Source organism: Protopterus annectens, chromosome 3.part1 (assembly GCF_019279795.1).
Source record: "Protopterus annectens isolate FY-2018-M chromosome 3.part1, PAN1.0, whole genome shotgun sequence".
Taxonomy (NCBI): Eukaryota; Metazoa; Chordata; order Ceratodontiformes; family Protopteridae; genus Protopterus; species Protopterus annectens.
The window spans coordinates 1,271,596,559-1,271,618,704 of NC_056732.1; the positions used below are offsets into that span (position 1 = coordinate 1,271,596,559).

Below are 22,146 nucleotides of genomic sequence, written 5' to 3' on the forward strand. Positions count from 1 at the left end.
TTTTTTTTCTGTGTATTTTAGATACAAAATTTTCGTTATCTTTCTTAATATTGACATCTAAATATATTAGTTCCTGTGTGTCATATTTGTGGGTGAAATCCAAAAAATTAGTTGTTCCATTCAAACATTCAACAAAATTCATAAAATTGTCTAGATTTCCTGTCCACAAAAAACATAAATCATCAAGAAACCTTCCGTACAAGGTCCAATACTCACTAAAAGGAGAAGTCAGGAGAAAATTGTTCTCCCAATAGGCCATGATGATGTTAGCATAAGTGGGGGCACAATGTGCCCCCATGGCCACTCCTTTCTCTTGCTTGAAGTACTCTCCTTGAAAGAAAATAAAATGATTTTTCAACACTATTTCCATCAGGGTCAATATTGTTCTGAACTCACTTGAGGTAATCTCTTTGAAACCAATAAGCATCTCCTCAAACCATTCCATACCAACGTCATGTGGTATGCTAGTGAATAGGTCCACTACATCTAAAGTGCCAAAGGCCAACTTTTCACTGTATAAAGAGGGATTTAGTCTCCTAAGAAAGTCCCATGAATCTTGTAATATGTTAGGGTTGTTCAACACCAACCCCTTCACCTTAGTGTCTATATACTTCACCTTAGTGTCTATATACTTAGCTAAAGGTGCAGTCACTGAACCATTAGCCGAAACAATGGCTCTAAGTGGTGGATCATTACTATTTTTATGCACCTTAGGAATTCCAAATATAGAAGGGACTTTAGGTTTTTCAACAAGCAAATATTTATATTTATATATATATATATATGTCAGGATTTTAGTATATATAATTATGGGTGGAGAAGAGTGTCAGGAGTGATTTGTGACAGACGGGTATCAGTATGAGTGAAAGGGAAGGTCTACAAGAGTGTAGTGAGACCAGCTATGTTATATGGGTTGGAGACAGTGGCATTGACAAAAAGGCAGGAGTCAGAGCTGGATGTGGCAGAGTTAAAGATGTTAAAATTTGCAAATGGTGTGACTAGGATGGATAGGATTAGGAATCAGTATATTAGAGGGTCAGCTCATGTTGGGCAGTTTGGAGACAAAGCAAGAGAGACGAGATTGCGTTGGTTTGGACATGTGCTGAGGAGGGATGATGGGTATATTGGGAAAAAGATGCTAAGGATGGAGCTGCCAGGTAAGAGGAATAGAGGAAGGCCTAAGATGAGGTTTATGGACGTGGTGAGAGAGGACATGCAGGCGGTTGGTGTGACAGAGCAAGATGCAGAGGATAGGAAGAAATGGAAAGAGATGATCCGCTGTGGTGACCCCTAACAGGAAAAGCCGAAAGAGAATGATGAGTAATGTTGCTCTTAACAAAACTTTGTTTGAATTGTTATCAAAAGGATTTGGTTTTATACCTAGGCAAAGAACTAATATTTTTAAACTGTTAACTGATGTGAAATTATTCTTAAGAAAGAAAAAATTAGAACTTTTATTCAATGGAAAGGTAACTAAATCCAAAGAAAATAGCTTAGTACGTAGTAGTACATTCAATCCACCACTGCACCCCCAATTGAGGAATTTTGAATTAAAACTTGAAAATGAATTAAAGACTGGTTTGAAAAAACAATTCGTACACCCTAACTTAACATCTTCTGAACAGGAAGTTTTAAATGTTTTAATAAATAACAAAAATTTAAGGGTAATGAAACCGGATAAGGGTGGGGGTGTAGTATTTATGGATTGTATTCAATATGAAGGTAAAATTATGGAGATTTTGAGTGACACTGAAAAATATTCTAGAACATCAATTAATGAAATTAACATTGCATATAGGAAAATACAGTTAGTATTATATGACTTATTAATTGAAGGATCTATAGATATGCAAACATATAAATATTTGCTTGTTGAAAAACCTAAAGTCCCTTCTATATTTGGAATTTCTAAGGTGCATAAAAATAGTAATGATCCACCACTTAGAGCCATTGTTTCGGCTAATGGTTCAGTGACTGCACCTTTAGCTAAGTATATAGACACCAAGGTGAAGGGGTTGGTGTTGAACAACCCTAACATATTACAAGATTCATGGGACTTTCTTAGGAGACTAAATCCCTCTTTATACAGTGAAAAGTTGGCCTTTAGCACTTTAGATGTAGTGGACCTATTCACTAGCATACCACATGACGTTGGTATGGAATGGTTTGAGGAGATGCTTATTGGTTTCAAAGAGATTACCTCAAGTGAGTTCAGAACAATATTGACCCTAATGGAAATAGTGTTGAAAAATAATTTTATTTTCTTTCAAGGAGAGTACTTCAAGCAAGAGAAAAGAGTGGCCATGGGGGCACATTGTGCCCCCACTTATGCTAACATCATCATGGCATATTGGGAGAACAATTTTCTCCTGACTTCTCCTTTTAGTGAGTTTTGAACCTTGTACGGAAGGTTTCTTGATGAATTATGTTTTTTGTGGACAGGAAATCTAGACAATTTTATGAATTTTGTTGAATATTTGAATGGAACAACTAATTTTTTGGATTTCACCCACAAATATGACACACAGGAACTAATATATTTAGATGTCAATATTAAGAAAGATAACGGAAATTTTGTATCTAAAATACACAGAAAAAAAAACATTCTCTAATTCTTATCTACACTTCACTAGTTCACATCCTTTGTATCAGAAGAAGGGAGTGTTGAAAGGCCAGTTGGTTCGGATGAGTAGAATGACTTCAGTAGATGAAACTTTTACAAATGAATGTATTAGATTAAAGGAGTTATTCATGAACAGGGGATATCCTAGTAATTTATTTGATGTATTATTGAATGAAGTACTGAGTGAATGAAAGGGCACATTTGCTCCTATTATAGGAAAAACATCTCCTTTTATAGAAACAGGTGACACTCCAGTAGATAATTCTAATAACGATTACAATATGGGATTTGTTATGAATTATGACGGACAGTCAAGTGTAGTAAAAAGGTTATGGATAGAGAAAGGAATAATTTTTCTAAGATATCAGATTTAAAACATATTTTTGAAAAACCATTAACGTACATATATCGTAGAGGGAACACTATTAAGAACATGCTGGACAAAGGCACCCGTAATATTAACCATGACAAAACAACAAGAACTAGAAAAGGTCTATATAAATGTGGTTGTTGTAATTATTGTTCATATTTAAAAACTGGAGATTCCATTTTTTTACAAGCAAGGAATAGGAAATTAAGTTTGGATATTTATGTTAACTGTAATACAAAAGGCATAATATACCTAGCTATGTGTAAAGAATGCGATTCGTACTATGTGGGCAAAAGTGAAAGAAAATTAAAGCAAAGAATATATGAACATATGTATGATATCAGAAATAAATGTGAAAATAATGCACTTTACAGACATAGCATGGTATGTAAAACATCAGTATTTCAATTTTTTGTGTTGGAAGTAGTTCATGTGGATCCCAGGGGAGGTATGTGGGAGACACTAGTAGAATATAGGGAACTATACTGGCAGCTATCACTAGAAGCTAATAGACCTCCGGGTCTTAATGACATGATATCTTTAGCTCCAGTTTTAAAATTGAGATCAGCCAAGCTTTAAATTTATAAAAAAAACTGCTATCATTTAGAACATAAATTATAAAAAGTTTTATTTGACTTGTGATGTTATGTGTGATTTGGGCCACATGAGGGAGCCAAAGAAAACAACATAAATTTATTCTGTATATATCTTTTGTATTTTTAAAGGAATTTTATATTTTAAATAAATTGTATTTAAATGCAAGTTATTTATGACAATTTAAAAAAATGTTTTTAAAATCAATTTTAAAGAATATGATGTGTTTTTTAATACATGAAAGTGATTTTTATCAACTTAAAGTAAAATAGATTTTAAAATAACACTGACATGACCATATAAGGACAGTTTTTAATGACATCCTGCTGTTTACATTAATTGATTAATTGATTTATTTGGTCTAATTGCAATTTAGCGTGTCTATATAAAGGGAATTATGGGATTGTGAAATTTATCTGATGAAGTTGATGACGAAAACGTTACTTGTACTTTTACAGCGTTAAATGTGGATCTTTTCACTTTGTGTTCGGTGTTTGGAACTGAATAAACTGTTGCCTATATCCAGCTCGACTGTGGTGCTTTCTGCTTGGTTATAAATATCTAATTAGGAAATGTCACTATTTGTGTGTTAGAAGACACACTAGCTCTAGCTCATACTTCTTTTTACAGTATTTGGCAGCGAGTACCATCAGCAGTGCTTCCCTAATAAGTTGTGAAAATAAACTGTAAGCCAGTCAGACTGAGCCCAATTCTCCTGGCAACAAGGTATGCCTTAATATCATCTATGTTTAGTTTCCTCAGAGAATGGGTGGCCTTTGAGTTGGTAAAATAGCTATTACAGGCTTCTTTTCTTGAAACCTGATTAAATGCTCGTCAGCAGCCTCGCTTCACTCCTTAAGAGTCACTCTATGTTGACGCACACTTGCGCCGGACTACACCAAAGTCTCTGACTAAAAGTTTTTACAATGGTGGCTAAATATCAAAAGCCAACCCAGAAAAAGAAAACAGTTCTCTCTTGTTTTTTTGGAGTGGGTTAAATACACAGACAACACCACCGTCTTCTCTTAGGAGGAGATTAATTCAATGTTCTTGTACTTGAAGGCTGCAATGCAGAAATGAAAAAAATCTGGTATACACAGAGACCAAATTTATGCTTTCTGCAGCTACCACTGCAGCAAGTTTCACATACTAAACACTTTCTTCAGAGACATTCTTCTTCACCAAAACAAGCCAGACTGGTGTATACCCATCCATGTGTACTTTTCCTGTTACATCCATAGGACTTTCTTCTCTAGCATTTCACATCATCATAATTCTGGCCATGGTCCATCTACAGTCTCCACTCTAAGTCACAAAACCATTTTTTATGAGAGGCCAACATCTCTGATCACCTGATCTGCAAGTCTTACTTTTCAGGTTTAACCATTGGTTAGGCTAACAAATGAATTCACTACTGTAATATAGTGATTATAAAGGCAGTCTTACACGTGAAACAGACTCATACGCCATCCCTCTCTCTATATAAATATATACCTGGGTCTACTTTTAAATACCAAACTCTCAGAAGATTGAAGACCACAATATTGAGACTGGAAAGAAGAAACCTGAAAATAGTGAAAGTGCAAAAGATATAAGGTTAAAATACTGAAATTCAGAATGCTGAGTGTTAGAAGACTGAAACTTATAGTGTCAATGCCATAATACCAACAATGCTATAAAGAAAGACAGTTAGTGTTTGTAAATGCGGTATGTCCCTTTAAATTTGTAAACAAAGTATGTGACCGTTTTGTACTGTTCGGTCAGTACAAGGTGTTTGCGCCGTACAGTAAGGTAAGGAAAAGGTATATGCCCTTTTCTCCACTGAGTGCGATCCCTTAGTTGTTGCATATGGTTAGGAGGGGTGTAGCCCCCACTTAGATTAGTTTGAGATAGTCCGGTTTGGTGAGGAATGGTAGGTTAGTAGTTATTTATGTTGCAAAGGGTCTTGCTTGTATTTTCAGGTACACAGTGTTGATTTTCTGTTTTGCATAGTACTGCATTGATGTAGTGGCTTGTATGTGTGGTTTGCACTTTCTAGTTCGGTATTCTGGGCATCAGTGTTTTGCACTTTCAGTATTTTCAGGTTTCGGCTTTCTGGTCCCGGTATTGTGGTCTTTGATCTTTTGAGAGTCAGTATTTAAAAGTAGATCTATACTGATACACACACACACATATGTATATATATATATATATATATATATATATATATATAGACACACATTTTATATACATATATATATATATATATATATATATATATATAGAGAGAGAGAGAGAGATACACACACACACACACACACACACACACACACAGATATATATATATATATAAAGAATGTGTGTTCGAATGTGTGTTCATGCATGTCTTTATACAGTACATAAATATACACATACATATACACACACAAATGTACACCTGGGTCATAGTGTGGGCATTACTCCTCTATGCCAATAAGTTTGGCTAGCACCAACAACTTTTGCAGTAGTCACATCTCATGAAGTTAGATTGAGAATATGCAGTTAAGCAGCCCCAAATAATCCGATTTCAGCAACATTTAAAATGACACAACTTAACGCCACCTTGGACCCAGCTCCTCAGCACAGAGAGATGGAGACCTGACTGTAACCAGCTGATCCAAGGTTTATCAGTGGCTCAGATGGTGAAGAGGCTGGTCAAAAAGGACAGAGATAACTGGCTAAATGCAGCTTGCACATCCATGAGGGACAGAGGCAGTGAGAGCTGCTGCACATCTGATACCTGTTCAGTATCATGTGGTATTTCAAGAAGCAAAGAGGCCACAGATGGGTGTTTTGGACTGCAAGGCAGTGTGGAGGAGAAACACGCCACTTGGCCATCACTGCAGGCCCTGCTTTGCTGGCACACCAATCAAATGCCACAAGGAAAGAGAACTTAGGACCATATAAATGATTTCCCAACTTCCACTGAAAGAAATTCGCAGCCCTCATGTCCTTCATTCACCTACCAGTATCACTGGATGCAAGGGGAAGGAGTGAATGAATGATCCATTAAGGTATGAAAAAGCAATGCCCATAGAAAGATGCAGGTAAAAGATAACGATAAAAAGACATTTCACAGGAGAAAACAGTGGCTCTGAATACCAGGAACAAGTGGTAGCCATATTTGGTCAGTCAGCATGAAATAACTGACAAATAATCTTGTTTCAACCTTTTATTTGTATAAAATATATAGATATAAATATATAGATATAAATATATGTATGTATATATATATATATATATATATATATATATATATATATATATATATATATAGACAGAGATATATATATATATATATATATATATATACATACATAAGTTTGCTATCAATTGGGCGAACTACAGGCTGTCGGCACTTATGCTGCCGAAAATCAGATTGTCGTTTGCACAAAGTCAAGTGCATGGGGTTGGCTAACACACTTATGTGAATGCAGTAGTACATTCGCATAAGTGTGTTCGACAAACTGTATGGAGATTGTGTTACAGTGGGGATTGGAAATTCATCCATATCCCCCTTGTAGTGCAATCTCAGAGTTGGACTATATTATTAGCTGGGGGTGTGGGGGGGCACAGCAAAAATGTGATATGTTGTATAGGAGTTTGACCTACATTAGCTCCTATACAGATATCACGTGATGTTTTCAGTGACAATGTCGACTCGAATGTGTCGATCATTTGGGTCGACATTGTGTAGGAGTCGAGATTCTGGGTTCGGTGGCTTATTTCGGTATTGTGAACGGCAAATGTTTTGCCTTTCGCAGTATTGATAGTAAACCATATTTATACATACTTATATATATATATATATATATATATATATATATATTTACACACACACACACACACAATGATAAATGTTATCCATTTGACTGAATTTCTATATTTAGCTCCGAAGTATCTATATAAATGCAAAAAAATGTAAACCAAAGATGTCATAAATGTAAACCAAACCCAAAACTTCTGCAGTGTCCCCAGACAAAAAAAATGCACTTTCACTCATCTTAACACTGGCTATGTCAAATCAATTTAAGGAACATAAAATAACACTCACCACCCGCCATCCTGTTTATCTACATTATGAATTATTGCCTGCTTACAGAAAGACAGCTCATCTTCTCTTTGGGCTCTGTAATCGTATAAGGCCTTCACTGTGCACTAAAAGAAAAAAAAGGAATAATAATTAAGTGAATTGCACTGTAATTCCTGGAAGGCAAAAAGAACCACAATCAACATGAATAAAAATGAACTTCTCATAAGTAAAACTCTTGCACCCAATTATGCACTTCTTGTGGTTAAGCACAACTTGACCATTAGTGCAACCATATCCTTAAACTTATTATCACAATGCAAAAAAAGTGCAACTATATTCTTAAACTTGCTAACAATCATTTAGAAAGCAATGTACAATGCAAACTTATCAGCTGGCTCTCTGTCAGGACCTTCTGTAAATGCAAGACACATGTAGACTTCCAGGAGCCCTTTTAGGATGGAATGCCTGCCTAGTGGGACCATGATGATACAAGGATGCCATGTACCCCAGAGCTCTGAGAAATTCTCTGACTGATAAGCACTGTTTGTGCTGTAATTTCTGGAAGTATCTGGTCAAAAAGGTAACCTTGTCGGGGGGGGGGGGGGGGCCTTTGGAGGAAAGTGTCCAGGAGTGCCCCTAGGAAAACCATCAGCTTGGATGACACAGTGACGGACTTGTTTAGGTTTAGAGTGAACCTCAAGGAGGTCCTGTGTCTGAGGCCTATATTAGGCAATCGTCCAGGTAGGGGTAAATTTGGACTACTCTGGCCCTGCAGTAAGCAATGGAGGAGCTATGCACTTTGTGAAAACCCTTGGAGCAGTAGACAGTCCAAAGGGCAAAGATGAAAACTGATAACTGCAGCTTGCTCTGAAGCGAAGAAAACTTCTATGCGACTTTGAGATGGGGATGTGAAGGTAGGCTTCTTTTAGGTCTAATGACACCATGAAAGCCTGAGTGGCTATCATGGGGAGTAGTTTCTGCAGAGTCAACATTTTGAATTTTGGTAACCTGAGAAAAAGATTTAAGCTGGACAGGTCCAGAATGGGATGCCAACACCCTTCTTTTCTGGGTACCAGGAAAAGCCCTGAGTAAAATCTTTTCCATTTTTGATCTTCTGGAACTAATTCCACTGCTCCCTGGGAAAACAAAATTTGAATTTGGAAATTACGGACCCTCATAGAGACGATAGTTTAAGTGTATACCTTCTTTCCAAATCTATCTAGAGCCCTACTTTCTTTGTCAGTAAGTAAATAGTTCCTTGAGGTACTGGTCATTGACCCTTTGGGGCCAGGTATGAAAAAGTACAGTTGTGTACACTTACCATAAATGTAGATGTTCGAGTGTATTCACTGTTGCAGTCATCACACTTGGGTTATCCTGCCAGAGGTAACCCTAAGTCGGCCCGAATACCAGAGGCTTAGTATTTCTGCATCGGTTGCTGTTGCTTCTGGACTGACGTCAGGTCGTCAGAGGTATAAAAACAGGCAGCCGATGGCATTACATGCGTTTTTCTTGCTCCAAATGTCAGGAGCCCCCAAATAGGGAGCTACGTTATGGTGGAGAAACACCATCAGTAAAAAGTAAATACCAATAGCCCTGTAAGGAGTGAGGAAAAGAGAGATACAAGGGGGATGGAGGGTGGGAAACCAGGACTGCAACAGTGAATATACTCGAGCATTTACATTTATGTTAAGTGTACACAACTGTACTATGTTCTTCGTGTTTCACTGTTGCAGTCATCACACTTGGGTTGATTCCCAAAGCTGAAGAATGGGTGGAGGCAGTCAAGAAGATTTGGGGCTAGCTAGTATGCCCTGCAGGACTGTTGTTGCAAAGCCCGCCCTGGATTTGGAAAAGAGAGGCAGGTGGTAATGCTTGGTGAAGATATGAACAGAATTCCAAGTAGCAGCTTCCAGAATGCCCCTGGTAGGGAATCCTCTGAGAAAGGCTGTAGAAGTTGAAGTTGCCCTAATGGGATGCGTTCTGACCCCCTGAGGGGGTGGATTCCAATGGAGTTTGTAACAGAAATGGATACAGTGTGCTATTCATTTGGAGATGGTTTGTTTTGATATGGCCTTGGCCCCTGCTCCTGGTGCAAAGCAGACTAGTAACTGGTCAGATTTCCTGAAGGCCTTAGTCCTAACAAGGTAGAATCTGAGCTGTCTGTGCACATCTAAAGAGTGCAGGATCCCATCCCCCTTATTTTGAGAATTAGGGGAAAAAGGTTGGCAAATGGATAGATTGGTTGAGAGCCACACTGGACACCACTTTAGGCATGAAAGTTGGGTTAGTCCTGAGGGAGACCCTGTCAGCATGAAAAATACTAAAGGGTTCTACAGCCATAAGTACTTGCAGCACAGACACTCTTCTAGCTGAAGTGATGGCCAGAAGCAAGGCTGTTTTCCAAGAGAGGAATTTTAACTCTGCTGATGTTTCAGGCCCAAAGTGGGTAGTGTGAGCTTTTCCAACACAAAGTTATGGTCCCAAGCAGGGGTGGGGACTCTTCTTGGTAACCGTAAGTTGTTAGCCCCGCTCAGGAACTGCTTGATGAGAGGGTGTGAGAAGAGAGGTGGCTCAGTGCTGTAATGAACAGAGATGGCAGAGGCATGGATCTTAATGGAAGACAAGGACAGGCCTCTGTGGAGTAGGTCTGCTGGGTAATCCAGGATGAGAGGTAAGGAGGGCTGTGCTGTATCTGCTCCTTTAGTGTGAATCCAGAAACAATACCTTTTCCACTTGTCAGCATATGATTTCCTTGTAATGGGTTGTCTGGCTTCACATATGACATCCAGTACCTGCTTGCTTAGGCTGGCCACTGGTGGAGAAGTCAAGGAATAAGCCAGGCTGCAAGGTTCAGGGTCTACAATTACAGATGCAACAATTGTCCCTCCGGCTGAGTCAGGAGAGTAGGGATCTGGGGTAGGTGCCATGGAGGCAATGGTGACAGTATGCTCAGTAGTGGGTACCAGTGTTGGCCATGGCCAGTCTGGAGCAATCAGGATTGCCCTTGGTCTTTTCTCCCTTATCTTGCATAATACTTTAGTAAGAAGAGGCAGAGGGAGAAATGCATAGATTGAGAGGTTTGCCCACTGGAAGGATAGGGCATCCACTTTCTAGGCCTTGCTGTGAGGTACCCTGGTGCAAAAATTGCTGAGCTGGTGGTTGTAGGGGGAGGCAAATAGGTCTACCTTCTGGGTACCCTCATTTCTGGGTCACAAAGCTGAAGCTGTTGTGGCTCAATTGCCACTTGTGTGGGTCTAGGAGACTTCTTCTTAAGTTGTCTGCCAGAGAGTTTTGGCTGCCTGTTAGGAACTGAGCTTGCAGGTGAATATGCATGGTTGAGGCTGTGTTCCACAGGGTCATGGCTAGCCTACAGAGTGGGTAAGAGTGGTTGCTTGCTTGCTCCCCCTGCTTGCTGATGCACCACATCACTGTGGTGTTGCCGATTTTGATTAGCAGAGGCCCTGGTGAGAGTAGGGATCGGAAAGCTGTCAGAGCATGCTGAACAGATAGCATCTCTTTTTGGTTGATGCGCAGATGAATTTGATTTGGGCTCTAGTGGCCCTGAATGTACCTGCCATCCAGATGTGCACCCCAGGCATAGTCTGATGCATCTGTGGTTAGGGTCTGGGCAGCGTGGGGTTGCGTAAAGGGAAGACCCTTGTTGTGGTTGCATGCTGCTGCCCACCAAAGGAACTCTTTCCTTAGACACGGTATCATAGGTATGATAGTTTTCAGGTCCTGAGAATGTTGGCACCAAAGACTTTTTAAGTACCACTGAAGTTTCCTGATACGCAGTCTGGCATACAGAATTAGTAGCTTGCAGGAGGCCATGAACCCTAGAGCCTGCAGGATTTTCCTTGGGGATAGCTGGGTTCTGGTGGCCATTTCAGCTAAGTAGTCTGTCAGATAGGCTTGTTTTTCTGGAGTAAGGAATGCCATTCTGGGAAGCTGTGTCCAAGCTTGCTCCAAGAAAAACATTTTTTGACTGGGGTCTAGTTTGGATTTCTTTTTGTGGATAGTGTACCCCAGAGAGGTTAGATGGTCCTTTACAAATATCAGGTGCTGCAACAGCTTTTCCTGACTGCCTGAATCAAGAAATCATCCACGTAGGGGTAAATCTGAATATCTTGCTGTCTGCAATAAGCAATGGCTGGAGCCAAGCATTTTGTGAAAACTCTGGGAGCAGTGGATAAGCCAAAGAGAAGTGCAGAGAACTGATAATGTATAGATCCTGCCCTGAAACGTAGATATTTCTTGCAGGAGTCCCTGAATGGGATGTGCAGATAGACCTCCTTTGGGTCTAGGGTGGCTAACCAGGCATCTTTGGACAGCATAGGGAGAAGCTGCTGTAGGGTGAGCATTCTGAACTTTGGTACCACCAGGAAGGTGTTTCGAATGGTAGATCTAAGACTGCGCGCTAGGTGCCCTCTTTTCTGGGTACCAGGAAAAGTCTGGAATAAAAACCTTGGCCTATCTCTTCTGCAGGAATAGGCTGAATTGCCCTTATGGAGAGCAGGGACTGAACTTGGGTTCGTGCCTCTACCTACTGGCTTGGAGGAAGGTCTGGGAACCCTTTTGGGGTTGGCGTGTGGAAATAAAATTTGTACCCCTGGGATACTATGTTGAGGACTCATCGATCGTTTGTGATGGAGGTCCAGTTTTTTTGCATGGTGGGCAAGTTTTCCTCCTAGGGGCATAAGCAATTGGGCAAAGGTGAGGTGTGGAGTTGAGAAGTCATTGTGAATTATTTCCATAAGGGGATAGCATAGCACTCCCTGTTTTAGAAGTGAAGGTACTCCATTGCTTAGATCTCTGCATACCCTGAGACTGTAATCTGGGGGGTCTGTTTCCCCTGGGTTTAGCTTGAGATGGCCTTGAGGGGGCTGGAAAGGACCAATGTTTTGAGGGGCAATGCCTACTGAATCTTGGAGGCTGCACTTGCAAAAAATCTTTGACTGTCTGCATAAACTTAGCCTTTTCTTCCATCTTTTTTAAAACCTCTTCTGCTTTGGTGCCAAACAGATTGTCCTTGTTCAGAGGAAAATCCAATAATTTTTATTTGACATGGTCTGGAAAGGTCTGCTCCTTAAGCCAGGCATGCCTTCTAAGTACAGAACCTGTGACTGCTGCCCTGCAAGATGCTTCTAGGGCGTCAAACCCACATTGCAGGGTATGCTTGCTGACTTGGCTTGCAGAATGCATAAGCTCCTGTAATTCTTTATTTTCTGCACAGTCAGGGAAGGTACTTAATTTTTGCTTAATAAGTTCCATAGTATGTTGCTGGTATTTCAGCATGTGGAACTGACAATTTAATGCTCTAATGGCGAGAGTTGCAGAGGTGTATACTTTTTTACCCCATCTGTCTAAAGCCTGGGAATCCCTGTCCAAGGGGGTGGGATTCTTAGCTGTAGTTGCTTTTATTCCTTTAGGTCTTTGGGAGATGACCTCTGGGTCAGCAGTAGGATTTTTGAAGAGAAATTTGTGAGTCAGGGACTCTGTATTACCTGTCAGGTTTCCATGGAGCAGGGGGTAAAGTATCAGGAGTTAGACTGGATTCCATAAAGACATCATACACAACATCCAGAACAGGAGGGATAGCCAAGGGTCTGTGCAGTGGTAAATCTAAAAAATTCCCTGAGCCTCTTTTTGGTCAAAGTATGCAGGGTTTCACGAAAAGAAAAATCCTCTGCATCTGAATCTTCATAGGCAGATAAGGACATGTCTTCATGATCAGAAACCTCAGAGTCGTAGGACTCTTGGTCAGATAAAGCTGCTTGGGACAAGTACTTTTTTCTTTTAGCAGGGGATGTCTGGCTTCCTCTAATCAGCATGATCAGGTCTTCTGCCATTTTAAACATCTGAGATTGTGGCAAGGAAGCATGTGCTTGAGTTTGGGTCATTGTTTTTTTTAGGCGTAGCTCGTACCCTTGGCCTTAGAAACTCAGTAGTTTTAGAAAGAAATGTAGACGTGAAATAAGTCAGTTTATGTCAAATATCGGTAGTGCAAAGAACTTCTTCAGAAGCTGGTGCCTGCAAAGCGGCTCTGGACCCATCCAAGGTAGAGACATCTGCAGGATCTGTAGTCAAAGAAGAGTCTCGCAAAATACCGAACTCCGAATGGGTCTCGGTTGCGGCCTGTGAATCCATCAAAGCAGGCATCAGGGGCTGTGAAAGCACCTCAATGAGTACCGGCGAACTGGCGACTAGCTTAACGGAAGTGTAGTTGGCAGTTTTGGACTTGTGCAGTCTGTCTCTATCTTTATCCTTACGTTTTTTTTGGAAGCTCGGTAGTCAGATGGCTTACAGAAGCCATTTCAGAATAAGGAGATCGAGAACAAAAGTATTTAGCTACAATAAGGGCCCAACGACGAATAGTTCAGGCATTGAACAAAACAAAAAACAGACAGCGAGGTTAGTCGCAGTCTGGGTCTAAACAGGTGACACAGTAAGAATGGAAATCTCGGTGTGGCATTTGCTTTCCACAGGCGAGACAATTACCTTTTTCTGACATTGGTTAAAGAAAGAAAAAAGGATCCCCAACTGGGTACTTAGCTTTAGAAGACTTCATGATGTTTCAATGTTGGAAATGAAAACTCAGGTAGCGGCCAACCAACACTCATGTGAACTGCTTCTGCTTCTGGCTCCTTGGCAAGAAAAACTGATGTAATGGTGTTGGCTGCCTGTTTTTATACCTCTGATGACCTGACGTCAGTCCTGAAGCGAGAGCAACCGACACAGAAATACTATGCCTCTGGTATTCGGGCCGACTAAAGGCTACCCCTGGCAGGATAACACAACTGTGATGACTGCAACGGTGAAACACGAAAGTACAGTTGTGTACACTTACCATAAATGTAGATGTTTGAGTGTATTCACTTTTGCAGTCATTACATTTGGGTAATCTGCTGGCAGGTTGCCCTCAGTCGGCCTGATTAACAAAGTCTTGGGTCCTGCGTCATTGCTGTCCCTTCTTCCATGACGTCAGGTCGTTAGGGGTATAAAACATGCAGCCAACGCCATTACATCAGTTTTTCTTGCCTCAGATGTCAGGTGCCCCCCAAACAGGAGCAAATAAAATTAAAAACACAAAAAATATACCTCCAATCCCAAACGCAAATACACCAAAAGGGCTTTTAAGCATAGTTAAAGAAGGTAGAGGTATAGCCAGAGAAAAATAGGGGGTTGGAGGGAGGGTAACCAGGACTGCAACAGTGAATACACTCAAACATCTACATTTATGGTAAGTGTATGTTCTTTGTGTTTCACTGTTGCAGTCATTACATTTGGGTAGATTCCCAAAGCTATGGTTGGGTGGAGGGAATTATACAGCATTAGGACCAGCTATAAGGCCCTGCAGGACAGCAGTGGCAAAGCCAGCTCTGGATTTAGAGAAAACTGGTAAATGGTAAGGTTTGGTGAACGTATAAACTGAGCTCCAGGTAGTAGCTTCTAGAATGTCCCTAGTAGGAACACCTCTGAGAAAGGCTGTTGAAGTAGATGCAGCCCTGGAGGAATGGGATCTGACCCCCCAGGGGATAGTTTTTCCATGGTGCTTATAGCAGAAACTAATACAATGGCTTATCCATTTGGAAATGGTTTGCTTTGAAATAGCCTTTCCCTCTGCCCCTGCAGCAAAAGCCACCAGCAGTTGTTCAGATTTCCTTTGAGGTTTAGTCCTGTCCAAGTAAAATCCAAGTTGTCTGTGCACATCTAAGGAGTGCAGTATCCGTTCCCCCCTGTTCTCTGGATTAGGAAAGAAGGTTGGCAAATGGATGGACTGATTAAGAGCCACACAGGATACCACCTTGGTCATGAAGGAGGGATTGCTTCTGAGGGACACCCTGTCCGCATGAAAGATGATGAAAGGGTCCACTGCCATAAGAGCCTGTAATTCAGATACCCTCCTTGCTGAAGTGATTGCTAAAAGGAAGGCTGTTTTCTAAGAAAGGAATTTTAAATGTGCACTAGCAGCAGGCTCGAAAGGAGGAAGAGTGGGTTTATCCAATACAAAGTTAAGTCCCAGGCAGGGGTTGGGGGCTCTCCTGGGTGGTTTTACATTTTTGGCCCCTCTGAGGAACTGCTTGAGCAGTGGATGAGAGAAGAGGGGAGGTTCGGTGTTATAATGAACTGAAATGGCTGAGGCGTGAATTTTGATGGAGGAATAAATAAGGCCCTTGTGAAGCATCTCAGTTAAGTAGTGTAAAATCTGATGCAAGTTGGGCGCTGCTGTGCTCATCCCTAGAGACTGGTTCCAGGCACAGAATCTTTTCCATTTTCCATCATAAGATTTCTAGTACTAGGCCTCCTTGCCTCTAAAATGATATCCATCACTGGTTTACTGAGGGAAGGTAAAGGAGAGATTAGGTAATTAGCCAGGCTGCTAGGTTCAGGGTTTATAGCTGAGGGTGCAGAATCTGGTTCTCCTACTGAGACAACAAGGTAGGGGTCTGAGGCAGGTGCCATGGGGCCAAGAGTGACACACTGCACAAGAGAGGGTAATAGTGTTGGCATGGCCAGTCTGGTGCAATTAATATTGTCCTTGGTTTGTCCTGTTTGATCTTTAGTAGTACTTTAGAGAGGAGAGGCAGAGGAGGAAAGGCATAAACTGATAGGTTTTTCCAACTAAAGGACAGAGCATCCACTTTCCAAGCTTGTTTGTGAGGAGTACTTGTGCAAAACTTGTCTAATTGGTAGTTCTGGGAGTGGCAAACAGATCTATATCTGGGCTCCCCCATTTGTTTGTCAACGTGTTGAAAGTCTTTGGCTCCAGTTTCCACTCGTGTGGGTCCAAGAGTTTTCTGCTTAGTCCGTCTGCCAGTGTATTTAGTTTTCCAGGCAGGAATTCAGCTTGTAGATGCATTTGGTAGCTCAAGGCTGTGTTCCACAGTGCCATAGCTAGTCTTCAGAGGGGGTAAGAATAGGTACCCCCCCTGCTTGTTTATGCACCACATAACTCGTCTTTACCATTAATTGTCTGGAAAAATGTGGTCCTTGAAGGCTGTCAGAGCATTCTGTACAGCTAACATTTCTTTTTTGATTGATATGCAGGTGCATTTGACTTGGGCTCCATTTGCCCTGAATGCACTTCCTGGCCAGGTGAGCCCCCCATGCGTAGTCTGATGCGTCTGTTGTTAGGGTTTGGGCGGCAGAGGGTAGAGTGAATGGCAGTCCCTTGTTTTGGTGGCAGGCCTCTGCCTACCAAAGGAACTCTAACCGTAGGCAAGGTACGATAGGAATCATTGCGTCTAGATCCTGAGAATGTTGACACCGTAAGCTTTTTAGATACCACTGAAGTTTCCTCATATGCTGTCTTGCATATGGAATTAGAAGAATGCAGGAGGCCATGAAACCCAGGGCTTGCAGTATTTGCCTTGCAGATAACAGGGTTTTTGTGGCCACTAGCTTGAAGTAGGTTGTCAAATGAATTTGTTTCTCTGGCGTGAGGAAAGCCATCTGGGAAGTTGTATTTAAGCTTGTTCCCAGGAATATAATTTGTTGGCAGGGTACCAGGTGAGATTTATTTTCGTTTATGGTGTACCCCAGACAAGTTAGCACCCTTTGTACAAAAGTCAGATGATTCAAAAGTATGTCCTGGCTTTCTGCCTGAATTATACAATCATCCAGGTATGGGTATATTTGAAATTTGTTTTGCCTGCAAAATGCAATGACTGGAGATAGGCACTTTGTGAATACCCTGGGTGCAGTAGATAAGCCAAAGGGCAGTGCAGAGAACTGAAAGTGCATGTAGCCTGCTTTGAAGCGTAGGTATCTTCTGCAAGATTCCCTGATTGGGATGTGCAGGTATGCTTCCTTTAAATCGAGTGTTGCCAACCAGGCATCTTTGCCTAGCATAGGAAGCAATTGGTGAAGAGTTAGCATCTTGAATTTTGGAATCACCAAAAAGGTGTTTAAAGTAGACAGCTCCAGGATAGCACGCCATGAATTGTCTTTTCTGGGTATCAGGAAAAGTCTTGAGTAGAAACCTTGTCCCTTTTCCTCTTCTGGTACAGTTTGAACAGCCTTTATGCTTAAAAGAGAGAGTACTTGCTTTTGAGCCTCTGCCCACTGATTTGGGGGTAGGTCTGTTCAACCGTTTGGGGTTGGTAACGTGTGGAAGTGAAATCTGCATCCTTGGGAATCTATATTTAAAACCCATTTTTTCTAGGTAATGAGTTTCCAGTTTTTTGCATGTAGAGCAATCCTTCCCCCCAAAGAGGCAGTCAGTTGAAAAGTGCTTGGAAGTTTTAAAGTTAAGTCATTGAGACAGTTTACCATAGGGGGGAGTTTTACCACTCCCAGATTTGGAAGAGGGGGCTCCCCCACTGCTTAGTCCAGTGCCTACCATGGGACTGAAGTCTGGGTGCTCTGTTGGATCTGGGTTTGGACTGAGAAGACCTGGAGGAGGCAGAAAAGGAGCAATTCTTAGAGGACCAATGCCTACTAAATCTTGGAGGTTGCACTTGTAAGAAATCTTTACAGTTTGCATAGATTTTGCTTTTTTCTCCATCTTTTTGAGAACTTCTTCTGCCTTGTTGCCAAACAGGCGGTCCTGACTTAAGGGAGCATCCAGTAATTTAGCTTTAACATGATCTGGCAAGTATTGCTCCTTAAGCCAAACATGTCTTAAGTACAGACCCAGTGACAGCAGCCCTGCAAAATGCCTGTAGTGACTCAAAACCACATTGCAAAGTATGCTTTCCAACCTGTTCAACAGAATGCAGTAAATCCTGTAAATCCTTATTTTCAACACAATCAGGAATCAACATCATTTACTGTTTAAGCAATCCAATAATATGCTGCTGATAACTTTAACATATGAAACTGGCAGTTTAAGGCCCTAATGGCCAAGGCTGCAGAAGTGTATACCTTTTTACCCCATCTATCCAGCACCCTGGAGTCTATCAGATGGGGGTAGGATTTTTGGCAGTAGTAGTTTTAATGTCCTTGGGTCCCTGTGAAATGGTCTCAGGATACGCAGAAGGATTTTTGAAAAGGAACTTGCGAGAGTCAGAAACCCTGTAATATCCATCAGGTTTTCTGGGAGCAGGAGGTAAAGAGTCAGGGACCAAGCTAGATTCCTAAAAGGCATCATAAACAATGTCTAGGACAGGAGGGATAGCTAAAGGCCTGTGCTGGGGCAGGAGTAAGAAATCCCTAAGCCTCTTTTTAGAATCAGAGAAATCCTGATGTTTCCAACGAAAATGCGCCCTAAGACTTTGCAAGGTTTCACCAAAAGAAGTCCTCTGGGGGGAAGCAGAAGGAATAGAGTCCTCAGCATCCGATTTCTCATAGGCAGATAAGGGTAAAAATCCTGGTCATCAGAGGAAACAGAAATTTCAAAATCCTGGTCAGAAGTATCATAAGCAAACTCAGTCCTAGGTCTCTTAGAGGGGGAAGGTTGGCTTCCCCTGATTAAAGTAATAAGGTCTTCAGTCATTCTTATCATCTGTTTTTTAGGCATAGAGGCCTGACCTTGCGGTTTGGGCGTCGGTTTTCTAGGCATGGATCGAGTTTTAGGCCTTGAAGAAGATGATGGCATTGGCTTAATACGCAAGTCAGTAGGCTTGAATACACCCTCAGAAGCTGGTGCCTGCACAGCGGCTCCGGACCCATCCAAGGTAGAGACATCCGCAGGTTCCACAGTTGAAGCATCTCACGGCATACTGGACTCCGAATGGGTCTCAGTAGAGACCTGCGAATCTGAAGTAGCGGGTATCAGGGGCTGCGAAAGAACCTCACTGAATACCGGCGAACTGGTTTAGGAGAAGCATTGTCGGCAGTGTTGGACCTAGGCAGCTTGTCACTGTCTTTATCTTTGCGTTTTTTCGGAATGTCGGATGGCTTTACCAAAGACATATCTGGATAATTGAACCGAGCACTAAAATATTTAGAAGCGAAAATATACACCGATGGATAGCTCGTTGTTTAAATAAGGCACAAAGCCGACAGCGAAGTACATTGTGGTCAGGGCCTAGGCAAGGAATAGAGTACGAATGAAAATCTTTATGAGGTATTTGCTTTCCACAAGAAATGCAATTATTTACTTTTACTGACATCGGTTTAGAGGAAGAATAAGTTTCCCCAATGGGGTACTTAGATTTAAGTTGAAGACTTTGGCTCTGAAACTCGAAAATGAAAATTTCAGGAGTTGGCCGACCGGCACTTGCGAACTGCTTCTGCTCGAGCACCGCACGGCAAGAAAGACTGATGTAATGGCGTCGGCTGCATGTTTTATACCCCCTGACTACTTGACGTCAAGGAAGAAGAGAAAGCAACCGACGCAGGACCCAAGACTTTGTTTATCAGGCTGACTGAGGGCTACTGCAAGCAGATAACCCAAATGTGATGACTGCAACAGTGAAACACGAAGAACATCAAGGGGGCTGGAGGGAGGGAAACCAGGACTGCAACAGTGAATACACTCGAACATCTACATTTATGGCAAGTGTACACAACTGTACTATGTTCTTCATGTTTCACTCTTGCAGTCATTACACTTGGGTAGATTCCCAAAGCTGAAGAAGGGCGGAGGCAGTCAAAAAGAGTTGGGGCTGGCTAGTATGCCTTGCAGGACTGCTGTTGCAAAACCTGCCCTGGATTTAGAAAGATAGGCAGGTGGTAATGTTTGGTGAAGGTGTGTACAGAACTCCAGGTAGCAGCTTCCAGGATGTCCCTGGTAGGGACTCCTCTGAGGAATGCTGTAGAGGTGGAAGTTGTCCTAGTGGAGTGTGTTCTGACCCCCTGAGGGGTTAGTTTCCCATGGTGCTTGTAGCAGAAATGGATGCAGTGTGCTATCCATTTGGAAATTGTTTGCTTTGAAATGGCCATGCCCACTGCCCCTGGTTCAAAGCTGACTAGTAATTGGTCAGATTTCCTGAAGGTCTTAGTCCTATTAAGGTAAAATCTGAGCACGTCCAAGGAGTGCAGGATCCTCTCCCCTTTATTTTGAGGATTAGGGAAGAAAGTTGGCAAATAGACAGATTGGTTGAGAGCCACACTGGACACCACTTTAGGCATAAAGGAAGGGTTAATCATGAGAGAAACCCTGTCAGCATGGAAAATAATGAAGGGTTCCACAGCCATAAGTGCTTGTAGATCAGACACTCTTCTAGCTGAAGTGATGGCCAGAAGCAAGGCTGTTTTCCAAGAAAGGAATTTTAACTCTGCTGATGCTGCAGGCTCAAAGGGGGGTAGCGTGAGCTTTTCAGTACAAAGTTAAGGTCCCAAGCAGGGGTGGGTGCTCTCCTAGGTGGCCTTAAGTTGTTTACCCCTCTCAGGAACTGTATGATAAGAGGGTGAGAGAGAAGAGAGGTGGCTCAGTGTTGTAATGAGCTGAAATGGCAAAGGCATGGATCTTAATGGAGGAGAAGGATAGACCTCTGTGGAGTAGATCTGCTAAGTATTCCAGGATTAGAGGCAGGGAAGGCATAGTTGTGTCGTCTCCTTTAGATTGAATCCAGGAGCAGTACCCTTTCCACTTATCAGCATAGGATTTCCTTGTACTGGGTCTTCTGGCTTCAAGAATGACGTCCAGCACCTGCTTGCTTAGGCTGATAATTGGGGAAGAGTTCAAGGAATAAGCCAGACTGCAAGATGTAGGGTTTGCAGTTGTGGATGCAAGATCTGTCCCCCCCTGCTGAGACAGCAGGGATGGGTTCTGGTGTATGTGCCAGGGTGGCACCAGTGACAGGCTACACAGGAGTGGGTACCCGTGCTGGTGTGGCCAGTCCGGGGCAATCAGAATTGTACTTGGTCTGTCCTGTCTTATCTTGAGCAATACTCTTGAGAGAAGGGGCGGGGGGAAAGGCATAGATTGAGACATTTACCCTCTGGAAGGATAGGTCATCCACTTTCCAGGCCCTGCTGTGGTGTCCTGGTGCAGACTTTGCTGAGCTGGTGATTGCAGAGGGAGGCAAAGAGATCCACCTCTGGGGTCCTCCATTTCTGAATCAGAAGGTTGAAGGTGCTGGGCTCTAGTTGCCACTTGTGTGGGTGTAGGAGATTTCTACTTAAGTAGTCTGCCAGTGAGTTTTGTTTGCCTGGCAGGAATTGAGCTTGCAGATGGACCTGCATGTCCAAGGCCATGTTCCACAGGGCCATGGCTAGCCTGCAGAGTGGGTAAGAGTAGGTTCCCATCTGCTTGTTGATGTACCACATAACGGTGGTGTTGTCTGTTTTTATTAACAGGTGTCCTGGTAAGAGTAGGGATCTGAAAGCTGTCAGAGAGTGCTGCACAGCTAGCATCTCTTTTTGGTTGATGTGCAGATGAACCTGACTTGGGCTCCAGTGGCCCTGAATACACTTACCATCCATGTATGCCTCCTAGGTATAGTCTGATGTGTCTGTGGTTAGCGTCTGGGCAGCGTGGGGTTGAGTAAAGGGCAGTCCCTTGTTGTGGTTGCATGCTGCTGCCCACCAAAGAAACACTGCCCTTAGACAGGGTATTACAGGAATGATGGTTTCCAGGTCCTGACAGTGTTGGCACCAAAGACTTTTTAAGTACCA

General features: G+C 42.2%; 1 protein-coding gene across 1 annotated transcript in view; it reads right to left on the reverse strand.

Moving 5' to 3' along the window:
• Positions 1-22,146, reverse strand: part of LOC122798415 (1-phosphatidylinositol 4,5-bisphosphate phosphodiesterase gamma-1-like) — a 3,104,897-nt gene that overhangs the window by 768,833 nt on the left and 2,313,918 nt on the right. The window contains exon 21 of the mRNA XM_044067334.1: positions 7,660-7,763. Within this exon, the coding sequence (XP_043923269.1) occupies positions 7,660-7,763 (104 nt within the window). The remainder of the gene's footprint in view (positions 1-7,659; positions 7,764-22,146) is intronic.